The sequence below is a fragment of the Heterocephalus glaber genome, unplaced genomic scaffold (assembly GCF_053883595.1).
Source record: "Heterocephalus glaber isolate CG9 unplaced genomic scaffold, H.glaber_assembly_v1.0 deba00000122, whole genome shotgun sequence".
NCBI lineage: Eukaryota > Metazoa > Chordata > Mammalia > Rodentia > Bathyergidae > Heterocephalus > Heterocephalus glaber.
Window position 1 is genome coordinate 46,112,986 of NW_028258138.1, and position 21,322 is coordinate 46,134,307.

Here is a 21,322-nt window from a genome sequence, read left to right on the forward strand (position 1 = left end):
TTCCTTTTCTTTCTTTCTCTTGTCTAATTGCCATGGCTAATGTTTCCAGAACTATATTGAACAAGAGTGGTGATAGTGAACATCCTTGTCTTGTTTCTGATTTTAGTGTGAAGGATTTCAGTTTTTGACCATTTAGTATGATATTGGCTGTTGGTTTTTCATAGGTGACTTTTATCAGTTTGAGGTAGAGACCATCTATACCAATTTTTTGTAGGGTTTTTATAAATGCATGTTGGATTTTGTCAAATGCTTTTTCTGTGTCTATGGAGATAATCATATGGTTTTTGTCCTTGGCTCTATTGATACAGTGCATTACATTGTTTGATTTGCATATGTTGAACCATCTCTGCATCCCTGGAATGAATCCCACTTGATCAGGGTGTATGATCTTCTTGATGATCTTCTGCATTGTATTTGCCATTATCTTATTAAGGATTTTTGCATCTATGTTCATTAGTGAGATTGCCCTGTAGTTCTCCTATTTGGTTGGGTCTTTCTCTGCATTGAGGATCAAGGTGACGCTTGCTTCCAGGGATGAATTTGGGAGTATTGCTTCCCTTTCAATTTCATTGAAGAGTTTAAACAGTAGTGGCAGCAGTTCCTCTCTAAATGTCTTGTAGAATTCAGCAGTGAAGCCATCAGGGCCTGGGCTTTTCTTAGTTGATAAGTTTTTTATTACCTTTTCAATTTCATTGGTTGATATTGGGTTGTTCAGAATTTTTAGGTCTTCTTCGTTCAACTTTGGTAATTCATATGTATCTAGGAATCTGTCCATTTCTTCTGTGTTGTCCATCTTATTGGCGTATAGGTTCTGGAATTAGGTATTGATGATCCTCTGTATTTCTGCTGGGTCTGTTGTAATTTCACCCTTTTCATTCCTAATTGCATGGATTTGGGCCTTTTCTTTCCTTTTTCTGACAAGGTTGGCTAAAGGTTTGTCAATTTTGTTGATTCTTTCCAAGAACCAACTGTTGGTTTCATTGATTTTTTTGTATTGTTCTCTTAGTATCCATTGCATTGATTTCTCCTCTGATCTTCATAATTTCCTCCCTTGTATGAGCTTTGGGGTTGTCCTGCTCTTCTTTTTCTAGAAGCTTGAGGTTCAGCATCAGGTTGTTTCATTGGGCTCGTTCTGCTTTCCTAATATGCGTATTCACTGCTGTGAATTTCCCTCGTAAGACCGCTTTCATTGTGTCCCATAGATTCCGATATGTTGTATTGTCATTGTCATTTAATTGAAGGAACTGTCTGATTTCTTCTTTAATTTCCTCTGTGACCCATTGGTTATTCAGAAGTGTGTTGTTCAATTTCCACATGTTTATGAAATTTTTTGAGTTTCTTTTGCTGTGGATCTCCAATTTCATTGCACTATGGTCTGATAATATATAGGGGATAACTTCAATTCCTTTGCACTTACTTAAACATGTTCTATGTGTGAGTATGTGGTCTGTTTTTGAGAATGACCCATGTGCAGCTGAGAAGAATGTGTATTCTGATTTTGTGGGGTGGAAGACTCTGTAAACATCTGTGAAGTTCAGTTGTTCAAGAGTTCGATTGAGTTCTAGTATTTCATTGCTTATTTTTAGTGTAGTTGATCTATCTATTTGTGACGGTGGGGTGTTGAGGTCCCCCACTACAATTGTATTAGTGCATATATGACTTTTCATGTCCATTAGTATTTGTTTTATATAGTTGGGTGCACTAGTGTTTGGTGCATAGATATTTATGATTGTCATCTCTTCCTCTTGGATTCTTCCCTTTACAAGGATGTAGTGTCCTTCTTCGTCTCTCTTAATCAGTGTTGGTTTGAAATCTACTTGATCTGCAAAGAGGATAGCTACTCCTGCTTTTTTTTGGGTTCCTGTCTCATGGAGTATTGTTTTCCAACCTTTAACTTTCAGTCTATGAGTTTCCTTTTGAATGAAGTGTGTTTCTTATATGCAGCATATTGTTGGATTTTGCTTCTTGTCCCATTCTGCCAGTCTATTTCTTTTGATTGGTGAATTGAGACCATTAACGTTGATGGTTATAACTGAAACATACTGACTTGTCATTGCCATGACTTTTTCTTTTTGTTGGGTTCTCCCCCTTTACATTTAATTTCTTGTCATGCCAGATGGGTTCATTCTGCTTTGCTTCCTGGGGTTGTGATCCTCAATGTCTGTTCCTAGGCTATTGTGTAAAATTCTTTGGAGTGCTGCTTTGGTATTCACGAAGTTCCTAAGGTGCTCTTTGTCATGAAAGTATCTTATCTCTCCATCCATTTTGAAAGATAGTTTTGCAGGGTACATCAATCTGGGTTGGAGGCTGGTTTTCTTTTAGGGCTTGGAATATGTCACTCCAAGGTCTTCTTGCCTTGATGGTTTGTGTTGAGAAGTCTGCTGTGATTCTGATGGGCTTTCCTTTGTATGTGATTTGTTTCTTTTCTCTGACTGCTTGGAGAACTTTGTTCTTCTGTTGTGTTTCTGGAATCTTAACAATTATATGCCTATGGGTAGATTTTTTTTTGATCAAGGCTATTTGGAGTCCTATATGCCTCACTTATCTGTATGTCAAGCTCTTTTCCCCTGCTTGGGAAGTTTTCTGCCATTATTTCTGTGAAGAGATTTTTTATGTCATCTGCACTCTCTCCTGTTTCTTCATTGAGCCCAATCAGTCTTATGTTATTCTTCTTTGCATCTTCTAGCAGCTGCTGGATTGATTTCTCATGTTCCCTTATAATTTTGAAGCAATTTTTCTTTTCCTGGTCACTAATTGCAATCTTATCTTCTATATCTGAAATTCTGTCCTCACATTGGCTCATTCTGCTGTGTAGACTTTCAATGGAGTTTTTCATGTCCTGGAAATCTATTTGCATCTGTTTTATGGATTCCATTTGTTTATGTTGGGATTCCATCATGTTCCTCAACTCCTCTCTAAATTTATTAATCATGTCTTGCACTAGGGGCATAATTTCTCCTGTTATCTGAGAAATTATTTCTGATTTCATTTTTTCCAGATCCCCTTTTGTTGCCAGTTCAGTGGGTCCAGGTGGTTGAGTATCAGAGTGTTCCATCTCATTTCCCTTTGGGGCTGCTGTAGGTGATCTGGAAGTGTGGTTTTGAGACTTAGTTACGTGTTTTCTCATTTCAACTGGGGCAGGGGCCTGTTAGCACCTGCACGGATTACTTCCTCTGAGCTGGGTGAGGTGGAGCAGGAGCTGGGAGCAGTGGTAGGGACGGTGATCCAAAAGCCCTTTCCTGTGGGCTGGGAGCAGCCGGAGGGATGGTGGCTGGGAAACCCCTTCCTCTGAACCAGGAGCAGTGGGATGGTGGCTCAGAAGCCCCTCCCTCTGGCCTGGTAAAAGTGGGAGGGATGGTGGCCCGGAAACCCCTTCCTCTGGGCCAGGAGCAGCGGGACAGGTGGCCCAAAAGCCCTTTCCTCTGGGCTGGGAGCAGCGGGAGGGATGGTGACCGGGAAGCCCCTTCCTCTGGACCAGGAGCAGTGGGACATCGGCTCAGAAGCCCCTACCTCAGGGCCGGGAACAGTGGGACTCAGTACCTTGGTCTGGTGGTCTGGTGTCCTCTGTGTCTTTGTAGCGTGGAATCAGGTGGCTGCCTGTCTGCAGCGGGCTGATTCGGCCTGTGTTCCACGTGACTGGGGCCTTTGGTAGGGCATAGGCAGACCTGCCTGTCTGCAGCGGGCTGATTCAGCATGTTCTGTGAGACTCAGGACCTGTCTGTCTGCAGCAGGCTGATTCGGCGTGTGTTCCGCGCGACTCCCAGCCTACTTTTCAATAATGTTGCTCAGTCTTCATCATGTCTCCTTTCATAAAACTCCCTTTAGCCCCATCTTCTGTCTTGAAGAGATTTTTATCTGCCCTAAATAATTTTCTCTGTATCTCAAGATGTTTTTCTATCTTTTGTCACACACTTATGAACCTGTGAAGTCTTTTTAAGTCCAAGAACTATATTTATTGTAGGTCTGAATTCACCCACGTTGTTCTCTGCTTAGAATATGGCCATAAAGATATCAAGAACACATTGTGTAATAAGTAGGCTAAATAAGTTCACTCATGCCTAAAAATATATAGGCCTTAATTGTATAACAGTCATTCTTCTAATTCTGTTCATTCCGTAAGATAGGTTATACTTTGGACTTGGCATGAGTTTGTCTTATCTATTTGTAATGTTCTAATAGTAGCTCTGGAAATTGATTTTTTTTTAAATAATTTATACCTACTGGCTATTGATGAAATGCTTTAAAGTCAAACTGGATATTAAAAGAATAAAGTAGGTACATATATATAGATAAGCACAGGATACCTGAGCAACTGTTGATAATGTAAGAAGGAGGCAAATGTGAGTTTTAAATCACCATGTAGAACATACTAGTACATTACTGGCCCAGCAGTGTGTTGGGTAATGTGGTTTTAGTGTGTTTCCATGGGAGCAGTCATTTGCTTGTTGCTTCTCTACCATCTGTGTGGTGGTTTGGCAGGGAAATCTAGCCACTTAAGTAATAATCCTGTCCTGGCAGCTATAAGCAGGCAAAGCCAAAGACATAACAAGAGGCTATAGAAAAACTTAAAATGCAGTTATGACATAAGGATCTGAAGAAGCAGAGTAAGAATTAACAAGACAGTATTTCATTCCGAGCAAACGTACTCAATAAGAGGCACAGGTACAAATAGAGGAGGACTGTCAATTCAATCCTAAAGTGAAAGAAAGGAATGAGTTTATAAGGTTTAGAAGATTTTGCCTGTTATTAAGCTTTTTAGCAGAATTTCTGTGTAGTTAATAGTATTAATAACTATTGGGTACATTTGGAAAATGAAACCAAAAAAATTGTGTAGTAAACTTCATACTACCTAGTCAGACATTTGTAAGAGTTCACTTTAAATTCAGGCAGAAGAGGAAAGGTCTCTTCTACCACCACATCTGCTCAACAGTACCTATTTAGTCCTAGCCAGTTTAATAAGATTTAAATAATACAAGAAAAGAAAAAGAAGAAACTGTCTACAGATAAATTATTACAATAATGTGCATATTTAAAGTTGCTAGATACAAAACAAATAGCAATTAAACTCTGAGGTACTTAGGAATAAGTAAAATAAGACAAATCCTTTTAGAAAAAAAATTTTTTGAAGGACAGAAAACAATCTTTTATAAAAGAAAAGACTCAACATTGTCTAGATCATTGTCTTGAACTCAGTTTGGGCAATTTAGCATTTCCATGCAAATATATACAATTTTTGTTTGTTTTGTGAGTGGATGTGGATAAAACATGGCAATCTTATCCTAAACTTAATAGGAAAAGAAATGGATCCAGAATATCAAGATAAATTTTTAAAAGCAACAGGTAGGATCACTTATCCCACCAAATAGACGTAAGTAGGATACAAGTACAGCAATAATAATTACGGTAGTGAGTACTGGCTTAAGGAGAGACAAATGAACAGTGGAATAGGGTAGTATATAAAATGATGTATGTAATAACAAGACTGTGGGGAGATGAAAGAAACAGCATCACAGTGGGGCTATTATGAAATATTAAATAGCATTGAGACAATTTGCTCTTTATGTGGAAAACATTAGTCAAAACCTTATTTGCACCAAATGTAAAAAAGCAAACTTTATAACTTAGAGGAAAGGGCCGGGGATTTAGCTCAGTGGTTCAGGCACCTGCCTCGTAAGCACAAGGTCTCGAGTTCGATCCCCAAAACCAAAAAAATAAAAATAAAAAATAACTTAGAGGAAAATATAGTGAACTATCCTGATGATCTTAGGGTGAATGGATTTTTTTTAAATACAAAAACCACAAGTCAATTAAAAAAAGTAAAAGTCAAGCATAGCAGTTTCATGTTGCTGGTTATCTTAATCTATTTTCTATTGTTATAATAGAATACCACAAACTTAGTAATTCATAAAGGAAAAAGGTTTATTTGGTGTATGGTTCTGAAGGCTGGGAAGTTCAAGATGCAGCTGTATTTGTTAATGTGGTTAACAGTGAATGGAGAGCCACATATATGAACAGTCAAATTTCAAACAATAGGCAATAAAAACTAAAGGTAATAGTAACATTTCTGTAAGTTTTAAAAACAATTCATAACTATTAATAGAAGTATAAATGAATATATGAGCTGGAAGGATTCACAACTTCAGCACAGTGGTTTCTTGTAGGGAATGGGGAATTTAAATTAAATTCTCACTGGTAATTGTCATTTAAATACTACTTTAGTTGTTAGGGTAGAGAAGGGACCAATGAATTTTTTAATTAAAATGTTTAAATTTTTCATTTACATAATTTTTTCAAGTATTCTTTTTCTCTAATAACCATGTCCTCTTTTTAGAAGCCATATCCTCTTTGTATGGCCTATATTTGATCTGGCAGAAATGTTCTGTTAGCACTGATACCTAATAAGAACTTTTAGCCTCATATGGTTCGCTGTCTTCTAATTTAACATGGACGGAGGCCATGACATTTATAAAGCTCAAATTGTAATCAAATTCTAGTAGTTCCTATTGTCCTTGGAAACTTCAGATTACTCTGTCATGTTCAGGTTTTGTTTTTTTTTTCGTATGGAGATCAAACTCAGGACCTTACACTTGTGAGGCAGGCGTGGTGCCACTGAGCTAAATCCCAGGCCCCAGTCATGTTCATTTTTAAATACTTTTATATGTCTTTGAGAAATGTATCAGAAAAACATGATTTTTACAATAGTTCTTATGCAACTACACCCCATTATCCTGACTAGACTAGTGCTGTGTTAACCTTCCTAATTTTTCTAACTTTTCAGAACATTTATAAATCAAGTGCATTTATAAATTTAAATGTATTTATAAATGGAAACAATTTAAATTTCAAAAAAATTAAATGTATACATCAAACTTTTAGAGAGGGAACCTTTCAGTTTAGAAATACTAGTTGTCAAATGAAAAATTTGATAGTTTGGACTACATGATGATATCCTTTTTTTAATGTTGCTGCTGTATGTTTCTTGTCAATTTATCTAATACATTTAAGTACTCTTACTGACTTATATATTCTTAAAATTTTTTGAAATATCTTAATCTTTTTCTTCATTTTTTTCTCAATGTCCTTATATCTTTTTGTTTGTTTTTCTGCACTGAGGATCTAACACAGGGTCTTCACACTGAGTTACATGCTCAACCTCTTTTTTTATTTTTTGTTTTGAGACAAGGTCTTACTAAGTCACTAAATTGCCCAGGATGGGTTCAAACACAGCCTCCCAAAAGTGCTAAAATCATAGGTATTTGCCACCATGCCTGGCTCGTGTGTTTAAAAAATAAATATTTAAGTAACTTTTGTGGTCCTCTCTGCCAGACTTTTCTTCTTTCCTTAGGATAAATTTCTAAATCTAGAATTGCAGATCAAGGGAGTCTGATTGGCAATAGCAACCTTTTGAAAAGTATCTTTGTGGGCATTCCACAAAAAAAAAAGAGGAAGAAAGAGGATGAATGAACATAGGTTGTTCTCTTTTGCTTAGAATAATAGAAAGCATTTAAATTACATTCTCATAGTAGGCTTTTAATGTTCTTTCCTTTGGGATACAAAAGTTGTATCATGTGATGATTAAACCTTTCATGTGGGTGTCTAACACTCTTACCACACTAAACACTTCACTGGGGAGTGTTGCTGATTGTTGTTGATTGTGACCCCTTTCCAGGTCCCTTGTGTATCTGTCTTCACTCACTGATCAGTAACTCAAAAAGTAGATGTACTGGTAATGGTAAGCTGAAATGCTGTCTTCAAAACTTGAGGATGAGGATGTTGAGAAAAGCCCAACAATCAGGAGCTTACTTGTGGATTTTGATTGTCTTTTAGTCACTTTCAGTTTATTCCATGAACTGCTGGGATGCTTCTAATTTTTATTTCACAGATAGCAGGAGAGATGCCTGATCTTGCTTGTGGTCACTCGGCAACTCAGTGACTCACGAATTTCTGTTCCTGACCTCGTCAGTGGTGTTTACCTAGGGAAAAAATCAATGCTCCTTGGTGGCCTTTTCACTTTTAGCTTACTGTCTTACTGCATACAGTGGTTGTTATATTCTTTTCCAGTGACTTTTCCCTGGACCTGCACTACCCATTACCTTAGCACTAGCCATATATGGATATTTAAATTAAGTAAAATGAATTCAGGCCCTTAAGTCACATGAACAATGTATCAGGTGTTCATTGGCCACATTTGGCTAGTGGCTGCCATACTATAGAGTACGGGTATATACCAATTCTATTGCTGCAGATAGTTATAGTAGACTGTGCCTAGGACCTCTGATGAGCAAGCAGCCTTGGTCACATAATCTAAAGAGAAGTTTACTCATGTATTTCTCTATTGTAAATGGAAATTTTTTAGCATCACTTTCCTGACCTTCCTGTTATTTCACAGGAAATTAGCCTTAGCGTGTTATTAGCCTTAGCGTGTCCACTCTATCACTTGATCGTTTTTCAGGTCATCTCTTCTAACCTTCCCCCATCTCCAATTTCAGGTCTGTTTTTTTTGCTTTGGCCTCATATATTCTGTCAGTATGCTGGTACTGTTATTTCCTGTCTATTCTTCACTCATGTTGTTGCCAGATAAAATGCCTGAAGGCCATTTTAAGAAAAACTCAACAAAAGTTGCTGTCTTCCCAATGGGTGGTCCTGAGTACTGATTTATATTTAGTTTTCAGAAAAATTTTAATGTGTATATAAGCACATACATGTATATGTATGTGCATAAACTTCTCTTTTCTATAAATGGGAGCATATGAATTTTTTTTTTTCTTTTGGTACTGGGGATTGAACTTGGGACCTTGCGCTTTCGAGGCAGGCGCTGGAACCACTGAGCTGAATCCCCAGCCCAATGGGAGCATATGAAATAAGCTGCTTTACACTTTTCCTTACTTTGTATTTGCCTCTGAAGAGCTTGGCAATCATTCCATGAAAAGATCATTGTTTTTTTACAGCTGTGTAAGATTCCTCTGTGAATGTACCATGATTTCTTTAACCAGTTTTTCTTGAAGGGCATGTAATGATTCCCTATTTTTCACTATTCCAAACACTGATAAAAGGAATAACTCCTTCACAAGTCATTTTGCTCTGATCCAAGTATATCTGCCAGTCTCTTGTGTAAGCCAGTTTTTTTGATGGTTTACTTACTGTTATTTGACCATCTATACTCCCTGCTGCTAGTGTGCTGCTTCTGTATATCAAGTTATAAATATTTCAGCCCAATCTTAGTCCTTACTTGAAAAACCTTCAGGACTCTCCCTTGGCAATAAATCTGTCTCTGTCCTGTCAATGTGGTGGTGAGGGAAGGAGGCAGCTCAATGAACAGTAAAAAACAATGGAAGCATTTGACTCTAGCCTCTTTTCTACCTAACTAGTTCTACTTGGCACTCCACTAACGTGTCCAATTCATTCTTGTCTCCCTTGATTTGTAGAGTTCCTTCCTCTATTCTCTCTGGGCCTTTAAATCTGTTGTACTCTTTGAGACTGAGTTAACACAACCCATATACATACAGCTTCAATTCCTCTTTCCAGGTGCTAAAATAATCTACCCTTTTACTGAGTACTCTCACAGGATATATTTTTTTACCCTAGATTACATTACAATATCTGTGTAATTCTCCTAATTTAGCTACTAGTTAGTAATGTCCAACATAAGCATTGTGACTTGTTTTGATTTATCCTGTAGAAATCTTAGTAGTGTTTTGCATATACTAATGAATGAAAAAGAGCATTATTAATTCTAGTCTTTTCTCATAAGCTAATACTTAATTTTAATGGAGAAATTACCCTGTTCCTGTGCACCCTAGTTCTTTTTTTAAATTAAGTATGCTTTTTATCTCCTTCCTTGAAATGTATATTAAGAGCATAGAGCCATGAGGTCTTGCATTCCAGGCAACTACTTTGATACCCTGGGAAATGAGGGTGTCAATTTGGTCCATGTTTATTGTTAACAGCTGAAAGCACAGGCAACACCAGTATATATGGTCTCTATTATGGCACAAAACCTTAATATATAATTTGGAACCAGGTGTCCCTTTTTATTGTATTTTCATTATGAGATGAAGATTACTTTCCTGATAACTTCAGTTTACAAAATGAATACATATTATCAGTAGTCTCTAGTATATCCTGTGAAGTTTTGACTATAACATATTTAGAGGGTAAAATAGTAAATGCTGTTATTTTGAGAATATGATAGACCCAGAGTACCTTTTGTTCCAACTGGAATGGCACTAAGGCATGGTAACTCCATATAGTGATACTTTCTCCTCTTTTTGGCTGTTAGATTTTTGAAGAGGCCTCCATCAGCCTTTTTGCTCTGGAACATTGTGAGGGAAGAGAGTTACATCTTGAAGAGGCTGTAAGCTCTGTTTTGAATAAGGACCTGCATTTTTATACCCAGTCTGTGTGGGTGAAAAGTGGACTGTAAGTACAAGAGAAAAGCATTTCCCCATTGCTTTTCTTTTGATCTGCTCATGTCCTTACTTTTTTTTCAATGTAGTAACAGTAGTTTGTTTAAATAAGAGAAGACTAAACAATTTCCATTATGGAGTAGCATGCAAAGCCTGGGAAAAGAAGGGCTGCCACCTCATCAGAACACGTCAGAGTAGGTCAACTAGATTTCTTTTAGGAGAAATTAAACCAAGAATTTCAACTGTGAAGATTACTGCCTGCTTCAGGCGAGTGACTGTTTTCAAGACTAAGACTGTTGGGTTGTACTTTGACAGCATGTTTATTCTAGAGCAGTTCCCTCCAGTGTAGTCATTTTCATGTGGCATGCAGTAGTTGACCTAGCCTGCCTATCAGTGCTTGTTCATTCAGGTTATTAGTTGGAGTGGATCCAGCTTGCATGGGGTCTGTATTTTCACAATTTGGGAAGCTGCCTTTAGGAAAAGAAATTTGAAATTATTAATATGGAAATTAGTATTGAACTTGCATGATTATTTATAACAAAAGTGATGAGAGGTCTGCAAGCAGCCCTGAGGTTGGAGCTGTGTTTGCTTCCTGAAAAATCTGCCTCTCAGGCCATTTCTGAAGTTTGCTATATATATTTGCTTATCCCCACCCCTGCACTGCTGGTATTTTGGTACCAAAACTCAACTGGAAACACATGTAGCTCTCAGTGATTAATGCTAAATGGTTGTTTTAATTCTTATAAATCCTGTGACAGTCAACTCTTTAGATATGTGGCAGTAATCAACAAGAAAGGCAATTAAAAAATGAGCCAACTGTTACAATGAATGGCTTTTTAAATATTCACATGTATAGCAATTTAAATTTTCTAAGAACCATTTCACATGGTTGGTATTTATTAAACTGATTTACTCTTAAGCATAAGATTCTATTCAGTAATTAAGTGCATTTGAAGTGAATTTTACATCCCTGTGTTATAGGATTTTCACAACACTCATACATTTTCTTTACACTCTGGATTGAAATTTATATTTGACTTACAACTGGAAATTTCTCTTTATTTTCACTCTTCTGAAAAACTGGTGCAATTTAAAATCCTTGATTTTTTAAATTATCTTTGAGTTATTATCTATCTCTGAATCCAGTTTCTATATAAGAGAATTGGTAAAAGGATTCAAGAATGCTGAAGTCTATCTAAAGAGTTTCCTATAAAACTGGCTTACCGGATACCATTTAGTGCAAAGCCAAATACCACAGTGACAAGTTGCATTTTTTTAAAAAACCCATGTTATGTCTTATCTTTGATCTGTGAAGGTAATGAGTACCATGCTTCAATATACCATCCCACACAGGTTTTCCACTTATGGAACTCATTAAGATCAAGATATAATTAGGTATAGTTACTTAAAATCTTGCCATTTTATAATGGAAACTTCTCTACCCATTTAAAGAATCTTTGAGGATGGAGAGGTAGTTGAGCCTGTCTGTGACCATGTCTGCCTTTGCATGGAACTGATGGCTTATATTTGTGCAATCTAAACCCTGATTTTTTCTGTTGGAAAAAATGATTCTATTTTTTAAAAGCTACAAACCTAGAAGTTGTAAAAGAATGAATCAAAAGTATCAGGTACTTTTATTGAGGTTCTCTGTAGTACATTGCTTGTTTTTTCCTGCTTTCTTGCAGATGGATAGCTTATGAAGGATCCAATTTCTTGGGAAGACAAATCCTACTTGAGCCTAATGAGATCCCAAATTGGACAGCATTTAGTGGCTGGAAAACAATTGGTTCTCTTCGTCCTATGAAACAGGTAAGGAACAGAGAAACATGAGATCCAAAAATAGCTTCATTTGTCTTGTAAAAAGGTCGTAAGCCAAAGCATTTGAATATTGTCCACTTAATTTAGTTTACCATTTATGTAGAAGGGAGAGTGGGTAAGTATGCAGGAATCTTGTGGGCTTTAGCCAATTCATAAAATTGTATCTAAGATTAACATTAGATTTTAGCCCTGAGTCTCAAGTTTTATTTGCCACGTTCATTTTTCATGTAAAAGTAACACTGTAAATGCCACGGCAAACAATGAAACACAGTTCGACTTCAATACTCTTCTAGTTTTACTTTCTTAGCATTTGGATTTTTTACCTACTTATATAACACTCAAGGGGTCCTGGCAATTTAATTAAAATAGTATTTATTGCACACCTACTGCTTGTCAATCTTCTGTTCAAAAGCTTCCCACTACACTTACGATACAATCTACACTCTTCAATGTGGCCTCTGTAATAAGACTCCCCCTGCTTCTCCAACCTCTTCTCTCACCAGTCTCCTCCTCACTCACATGGCTGTGTCACATGCACGAAAGTGCAGAATACTGTCCTACTCAGGTTGGCAATATGGCTATCCCCTGCATAGAATTTTGTCATCCTTTGCCTGGTTAGTCATCCTTCTGAATTCATTGTGTCAGGTCCTAACAGACACCTTCTGTCCTCTCTCCCAGTCTAAATGGTATCCTAGAAGACCTGGTTCTTTTTCTACAGCACACTGTATGTAGTTTATAACCACCTAAGTACCACTGGACCAGGCTTGTTCCCAGTCTGCTGGAAACTCCATCAATGCAGTGGTTGTGCACTATCCATAGTACCAGTCACAATGTCTGGCACTTTGTGGGAACTCAGGGATTGTCTGATGAAGGAATTAATGTTAAAATGAATGAATGAATGTTTGCTATCATGAAGTGTGTAATGGAAGATATAAGGACAAGTATGATTTCTGCCTAGAGCTTGTATTTTTGTTGGATAAATATATCCAAATAAGCTGTAACACAAAATGCAAAACAGTATATAATCATCAAAAAGCCATAGGCAATATCTGGGTCAGAGAAGGAAAGTAACAGCCTATATAGGCCTGATGAGGTGGTTTCATGGGAAGCAGAATATCCAAGCAGGTCTGTCAAGTATGATAGCTGGTGGATGTGCCATCTAATCTCTTTAGAAACATTTTCTTGCTTGATTCTGGCAAAAGTCCTTTGAATAGGAATTATTCCCATTTTCTAATTCCAAAAATAGGGCACAGAGAGGTAAAGCACGCTGATAAAAGCAACCCACGTGTTAGACTCAATATTTTAACCTGAATCTATTATGTTCTAAAATCTGTGGTCTTAAGCAGCCGTACTCTGCTTTCTTCCAAAATTAAGATCAACATTTACAGAGTGCCACCATATATTCTAGGCAAGGAGCTGAGTGTAGCATAGTGGCTATACTTGCCAACCTGACACACTGTAAATAAAAACTTCACTTAATGGTCTTCTCTTGTTGTCTCCTCACACAGGCACACACACCATGTTCCTTCCCACCATTCTTCCATTCTTTGTTCAGATCCTAGCTCAGCCATTTGCAAGATGTGATGTTGGCCAGTCACTTTTCTTGGCACCTTAGGTTTCTCATTGGTGAAAGTGACCCCTGGTTACAGCTCATTGTGGGGATTAAATAATATATGTAAAGGGTCTCCCAAAACACCTTACTTGTGCTACTATAGCAATACATTTTGAAAGATTATTATTCAGTGTCCCTTGAGAGAGACAGTGCTCTGAGGTATACCAAAACATTAGTGACTTTCCTGGCACAAAGTGTGTGGTTCAGGATCTTACGACCTGTGTATCTTGCATATTCCTCTCTCCCTAGGATGATGGATAATTCCCCTGGAAAGCCATAGGAAAAAGCAAGGTAGAAGTAGGATGTCAATTTAGCCTTTCCTACTACATAATTTAGATCTGGTTTCAAAAGCTTTAGTAGCCAAGCTTCCAGTATTTTCCTGTGTGTGTGTGTCTCAAATGAACTACACCAGCAAATCTGTTTTCCTCAGTTTTGAGTAGTGACTCCCTGCTGTGAAAGTAGTCCCCTTCCCACTGTTCAGCATCTTGAAATAAGGGAGGTTTTTTTACAAATAAAAATGATATTCTTCTTGCACTTTGCTGTAGGAACTACCTGGTTCCTACTCTGATTAAAGATTTAATTTAAAAATCATGTTTTAATAGGTTATTTTTCTTGGTTTTCACCTGGGCCAAAGCTTTAGTACCTACCAAAGGAACTTTGGGTTTCTAAAACAGTAATTTGTAGGTTACATACATTTAACTTTTTGGGTAAGCACATTAGTACTGCTTTAGTTCACACTCCAAAACTAAGGAATAATAAAAATGTAATCCTCTTTGAGGTTGTGAATTCCAAGTCACTAAGGTACTTGTAATGCATATCAGTACTTTTTTTTTACGGGGATCGAACTCAGGTCCTTGTGCTTGCACAGCAGGTGGCGAAAACCACTGAGCTAAATCCCCAGCCTGCATATCAGATTTTTAAGTATAATTACAATGAAGTCAGACTACAAATGTATAATAATGGTAATACCCTGCTTGATTTAATTGATTAAAACTGTGTTTAGTCCTACAGTAATTGCAATTCTGTCATTTGTGAAGGTCAAAATGTTTTCTTATATGTACAAAGTAATGACATTATAATAAAGATATACTGAAGCAAGAATTAATAATAGTTGCAGTAGGAGACCACACTGAATTGTAGAATTTTAAGTGCATTCTGGGTTACATTTTGAATGTGGAAGTAGTGGTTTGAAACATTTAAAACATTTTGTCAGTAGAGGCCTTGTTCACCAGCTTTAAATGACCAAATAATTTGCCCTTCTATTTGTTCATTTAAGTACATCAGGAATGCTAAATATGGTAACAATTTACCAAAATCCAACTGGTTTCATGTTGATGTGTCATATGTTTCAAAAATATGGTCAACCATACCATGCTGTATTCACACAGTGCTTATTAAATAGCATACTATTTATTACTTAGCTAAGGTTCTGATTTCAGTGCCAACAACTGGCTAAAGGAGGGGATGTTCTGTTTTTATTACATTGAAGCTAGAAGCCTAAATCATGGAGTTCAAGAAATGGTTTCTATTGAGCTCTGACCATTCTTACAGTGCTAGCCTCTGAATCAGTCTTATTTCCCTCTGTCTTACAAGTAATTAGTGCTGGGTTGGGGTTGTAGCTCATTGGTAAAGTGCTTGCTAGTATGTGAGAGGCCTTGATTCAATGCTCAGCATTGGAAAAAAAACAAAAAGTTGTATATTTTCACATCGGTCTTAGCCGTCCTACTTAAGAGGAAAGTTTTTGGTGCAAACAGGTGTGACTCCACACCTGTGTTAACATTTGTAAAACTAGGTCCATAATTGTATTTCCTGAAAAGGTGATTCTGGCAAATAGGAAACATTTACCACAATGACATATACAGTACTAAGGGCTCAATAAATACTAACTACTATGCTTAGTGAGAAGTTCTAGATTTAATATTTTAAACTTCCTTTATATTCTAGGCCAAGGAGATGAAGTCCTTTGTTACCTGATTATTGAATAACAAAAGTAGTGATTAGGCATACTTGGTCTCTTCCTTTCAAGCATATAAATGTCCTAGGTAAACAAAGAGATTACCACATCTTTTAGGACCCTCAGCTATCTGGACCTTTCACACCAGTCATTTTGCATTTAATCACAGCTCTAGAAAGTACATCTGATTACTGTATTTGTCTTTCCTATGCTGTTACAAGGTCCTTGAAGGTAGTGTCTTGCTTTTATTCCCACTATCTTAGCATAGCTCTGGCACATTACCAAATGAAACTCAAGTTCTGAATGCTTCACTGCCATCCCTTTGCCATTCTAGTGAATGAAACAATTACCTTTTACTCTTTCAAAAGGGCACTTGTGCTTAGTTGCATAAAAATTTATCAACAGAAAATATTTATACATAATTAGCTAAAGGAAGTGTAGAGTGAAGCTATGTAAATAAGCTCATCACCTCTCACTTCACTTCCCAGCTTTCCTTTTTTGGAAGGATTATTTTCAGATTCAAAAGTTTATTTGTAAATGGCCCCATTTCTTTTGTTACAGCCTACAGTGTACATCAGAATAAAGAACAGAGCCCAGGATGAGTATCTGACAGTCACTGGAAATCTAGCTGACACAAGGGCAACATCTGTATCCATCTCTCCCTATAGTGGAAAAAATACTCAGATCTGGCACTACTGTCGCGGACTCTTTAAATCCAAGGTACCCCATTTTTGATGTTTTGTATTTTTATTTTGGAAAGTAGATTCTTGCCAAATCAACTGCCATAAATAAAATAATGTGAATTCCTAGGTGCAGTTTATTGTATGGTCATTAAAATATTACTTGCATGCTACTAAAGCATTTAAGTAAAATGGACTAAGATAATCCTTTGATCTAGAAAACTCAGTTTTATGTTCTAAGTAAAAACTAAGATCATATACTGTAGATATGCTTAAGTAAAAATGTTTTAAACCAATGTAAGTCATTGGATCTGAATTAGAACAATATGCTTTTTTGACATTCTGCATTTGGAGAACAGATAGGATCAGCTGTCTGTGTGGCTCCAAACATGTTAAAACCCTTTTGTTTTCAAAATACACAATAAAGTAGTAGTAGAAGAAAAAAGGTGTTATTGGAAAAAGCTTAGAAAATAAGATAGAGGTTTCTTTTTCTATGTCTCTACTATGTTTGATGCTATGGGGGATAAGGTACTATTATAAAAAAAACCATTAAAACTATGTTTTAATGTATCACCATTTTATCTACTCCTCATGCTTCAAAAAATGTAAAGTATTTAAAAACAATTATTATCTGGTTACCTTTAACATCACGGTATTTTTAGTAAAAAAAAAAATCTACACATAATCCACCTTAAGCTAACAGGGACTTAACATTTAATTCCAATTCAGCAAACTTTCACTGAACATCAGTTGTCAGATGTGCGTGTCCTTTTAACAAGTACAAGTGGACACAGTGGTGCATGCCTGTAATCTTAGCATTCAGAGAGGCTGAGGCAGGAGGATTACAAATTAGAGCCCAATCTGGGCAATTTAGTGACTTACAAGACCTTGTCTCAAAAAATAAAGGGCTGGGGATGTAGCTTAGTGCAAAGGGCCTGCATTCAATTCCCAGTAACTCAATTAATTTAAAAATACAGGTATTTTGGCCTCTATTTTAGTTGCCATACCATCTCCTCACCTCCAGCCATAAAGACTTAAAAAAATTTTTTACTGAAATTATATATCTTTTTAGCTAAGACACAGACACCTTATGTCTACGATTTGTTCACCTGAAAGAAAAGGGACCCTATTCAACATTGAATACATTAGTAAGTACACCACTGCCATTTAATTTCTTAACCTTTCCAGGCCAGTGACACATGTCTTGATGTGATTGGCGGCCGGGACACACCTGGTGCAAAGGTGGCCCTATGGACTGAACATGGACAGTTCAGGCAGAAGTGGAGACTGAATAAAAATGGAACTATCAGCTCTTATCTCAGTGATCAACTTGTCCTTGATGTTAAAGGTGGGCCTCAGAACATACACAATGTTTTATGTCCCTGGATATCAATTTATGTTCAATCCTCCCCTTTATGGTAAAGGACATCCTCATTATATGAGAAGTCACTTTTAATTATGCTTGAAAAACGTTAAGATGCACAGTTTTACAAATAAAACAGTTAGCTATATGGATCAAGAGGAAAAAGTCCAAATAAGTTGGGATTGTCTTTTGTTCATTAGTAGTACAGTTATAGAATTTATTTGCAACTGTAATTTTCATGAACTCTGAGAACAAGTCTTAATTAGAAGCATCATAAACCATAAAATGAATGTCATCTGTTTCACAGAAAGAAGCATTTCTAACTTTTTTGCCTTGAATTGCCATGGTCTTTAAAAGGCCTCAGTTAAAATTTATGGAGGGTATCAATTAACCTTGTTTAATTCAGCGAGGTCAGGGCCAGTACTGTTCATGGCTGTTGCTTTAATTGGGTTAGTCATAGCCACTGTTGGTGTAGAAACAGAAACACAGTATCTGACATCCAGACAGAGTTCTTTCAGGGCACAATGCTTCTATAATCATGTATTATACCTTTTAGTTTTTCACTTTGAGTCATAATAAGGCCCAACTTGAGGGGAATAATGGCTATGCCTGTTCAAACTCAGTTTCTTGTTTCAAATCACTCTGTAAATGACAATCGACTTTAAAAGTGGGCTAAACAAAAGCTTGTGAAAATTGTGAAATTGCTAAGCACCTGTGTGAACAAATAATATTTTATTTTGGAATTTCTATTTTAGGAGGAAATTATTATGACAAGACTCATGTCATTGTAAATCAGCCCCTGGATGGAGAAGAGACACAGAAATGGGACATTGAAATACTGTGAGAGAATCAACATTAGAAGGAGCAAAGGAACCTCAGCCTCCCTCATTGTCTTATACATGTTGAAAAGAAGCTACCGTGTCCTCACCCTGAGCAGAATGACTTTTTCCCCAAAAATCTTCAAGATTATTGCCCTTCAACCATAGAAGACTTCAAAATGACTCTGGCCACTTAATGTGTCTCTCTGATTTCTGGGAAATGGTTTTACTCAGACTGATCCCAGTTGTGGAGAGCAAGTTTCCTGAATTCTGTATTTTCTCTCCTACCCACCAAACATGAATCCTGTATTTGATGACCCAATATAGGAGCCTGGTGATATTGTCACTTGTAGTAGTTACCAGTACCCTCATACTGGTTACTTCTATAACTGCAAGGCACAAGGAAACAAACTGCTATAGGAGGTCATCATCCTCTTACAGATGAATAATTTTTAACATCTGAAAACATTTAATAAGCCTTACTTTAAGCTACTGTTATACTAAATAAGCCTTCAAGTTTCTATATTGAAGCACAACGTAAGTGTTTATACAGTACTTTTAATTGACCCCAGAGAGGCACTACAGCTTTTTAAAGCAAAAAGTATCCATACTGGGAGTATTTTCTGTGGCCATTCCTCATTTTTTTTTTTAAAAAAAACTATGAATAACCTCACAGTGCAGACCTCTAGAGTTAAAATCTAATGGTAACAGAGACACCCCTGTAGGCGGCAAGACCCTTAACATAGTTTCTATCCTGGTGCTAAGACCTTGCCCTAGATTTTGCCTGATTTGCCCTTAAGGCAAAGTGTTTAGAAAGACTTATATAATAGTCAAAATGTTTTTGACTGCCTGAAATAAAAGGAAATTCTAAATGTTCAAATTAAAGCAAAGTAATTTGAGCTTTGACCTTACCATCTTACTGTTCAAGTAAAAGTGTGATGATTTCTCTACTTAATGACACCAAATTCAGTTTTCACTCTGATTTTAAAGAACTCACATTTAAACAAAATCAGGTAGGAAATGATCTTTGACTTAGTAATCTAAACACCTTTAATAGCACAATTCCCAACTATTTTTCCCTCTTGAGTTGTATTTAAATTTACCTTGAGACAATTGTTCATCTCCCAATTTTTGCCAGAAAATGTTCTATTTTTATATAGAAAAATTAAATTATCCAGTGATATTTTTAAAAATATCAACCTATATGCACTTTAGAATGTAAAATAACAGTGAAGAGCCCACTGTTTTGAGTATTTTTATAGGCTTGGTCTTTTCATGTAAATACTGGTTGTTTCCTCCTTTTGATCTCAGGCTCTTATCTTTTAAGCAGTATCTGAAGATGTTGAATGCCTCTCAAGACTGTGGTGGTATTATTAAACGTATGTTACAGGGAAAACTGTGTACACAAAGGTATGTATATTTTCCTTGTAAAAAACCAACTTAAATTGTTCAAAATTTTTCTAGAGCCAAAGAAGCTCTAAAGAAGTTGTTATTCCAAAGAACAAAGATATGACATTGAATTCTACATGATACATTTATTGGAGTTGTGCCTTTTCTACCACACTGGATTAAATAAACTTTCAAAAGCATGGTTTGGTCACATTCTGGGACACCTAGTATTTCACTGTTTTTTCTTCCACGTGCCCAATTAGTACAAGTATGTCTAACAGATATGCTGTAAGGTAAGGAGGGATGGTGACATTCTCTTCTTGGGTCCTTGTGGGTGGACTCAAAACAACAGTACCTACCTAGCACTTGCATTTCCCTATTTGCTTCGGGAAAGACACTAAAGTACTTGTACTAAACATTCTGTCCAGAGGGATAATACCAAGTTCTCCTTTTCCTCATCTGTAGTTAGTTTCAGGTCCTTGACAGAAATAGCTGAACTGTTCCAAATTTGCTTCAGTGCATCCACATGTGAGAAAGGAAAGCGAAGTCCATGAGACTGAAAGGGATAAATTAGTCAAAAAACAAACTTATGTCACTAAAATAGCATTTTCAAACTTGGACAATTCTCAACACATTATGTTTGATGCCCAACATAACAACTTTAGATAAAGTAGTTATACAAAGTTGCCAACATCCACGTGATACTTGTACTTCATGAAAAGCACTCTGATTTTAGGAGTAATACTAGTCAATTGAAATACTTCACATTTCTACTTTCCCTATTAGGCTACAGGTCCCCACATGACTATGTTTTAAAACTGGTCAATGTGTATCACAGAACTGTCTGACTTAAATCACCCCTTTATAAGGAAATGTGAAATGTACATCCATACTGCAGCCATAAAAATCATGTTACCTGTAAATAAAGTTTTTCCCAGCCACCTCCCAAATCATAGGAAAGACATTTTTCTTAGATGGAACAAACCTCTGTTTCCTCATTTCCCATCATATGTGTGTGTCTCCTATTCTTTAGAGAATGATAGATGTAAACCATCTTTTCTTGAGCTTCATCCTTTAAAGAAAAAAAAAAGTGTAAAGTTATCAACAAAATATTACAGGCCTTAATACTAGGCAGTTTTTCCAACAGGTCAACAGAGAAAAAAATTGTAAAGTCTTGATGGTCAAATTTATTGAATACTGTAAGGAATCCTCTGGGAAAAGTTCTATGGGAGTACATACACACATTGTACATACTTCCTCAGTCATCAAAACTACCTATATG

The 21,322-nt window shown here is 36.6% G+C and overlaps 2 protein-coding genes across 27 annotated transcripts in view; one reads left to right on the plus strand and one right to left on the minus strand.

Annotated features, from left to right (window-relative positions):
* Crybg3 (crystallin beta-gamma domain containing 3) overlaps window positions 1-20,240 on the plus strand; it is a 119,584-nt gene extending 99,344 nt beyond the window's left edge. For all 4 annotated transcript variants that reach the window (XM_004857939.3, XM_021238838.2, XM_087208447.1 and 1 more), the window contains 5 exons: window positions 10,280-10,419; window positions 12,092-12,215; window positions 16,352-16,510; window positions 17,659-17,818; window positions 18,589-20,240. In XM_004857939.3, the coding sequence (XP_004857996.1) occupies window positions 10,280-10,419; window positions 12,092-12,215; window positions 16,352-16,510; window positions 17,659-17,818; window positions 18,589-18,677 (672 nt within the window). In that variant the 3' untranslated portion in view covers window positions 18,678-20,240. The remainder of the gene's footprint in view (window positions 1-10,279; window positions 10,420-12,091; window positions 12,216-16,351; window positions 16,511-17,658; window positions 17,819-18,588) is intronic.
* The window catches only part of Riox2 (ribosomal oxygenase 2), a 54,567-nt gene continuing 45,262 nt past the window's right edge, over window positions 12,018-21,322 (minus strand). For 17 of the 23 annotated variants that reach the window (XM_021238840.2, XM_004857932.4, XM_087208509.1 and 14 more), the window contains 2 exons: window positions 21,026-21,112; window positions 20,162-20,596 (listed from right to left, as the gene is read on the minus strand). In XM_021238840.2, the coding sequence (XP_021094499.1) occupies window positions 20,438-20,596; window positions 21,026-21,112 (246 nt within the window). In that variant the 3' untranslated portion in view covers window positions 20,162-20,437. Of the gene's footprint in view, window positions 12,205-20,161; window positions 20,597-21,025; window positions 21,113-21,322 lie in introns of those variants that run through there. The other 6 variants (XM_087208484.1, XM_087208516.1, XM_087208476.1 and 3 more) reach the window with 2 other exon arrangements.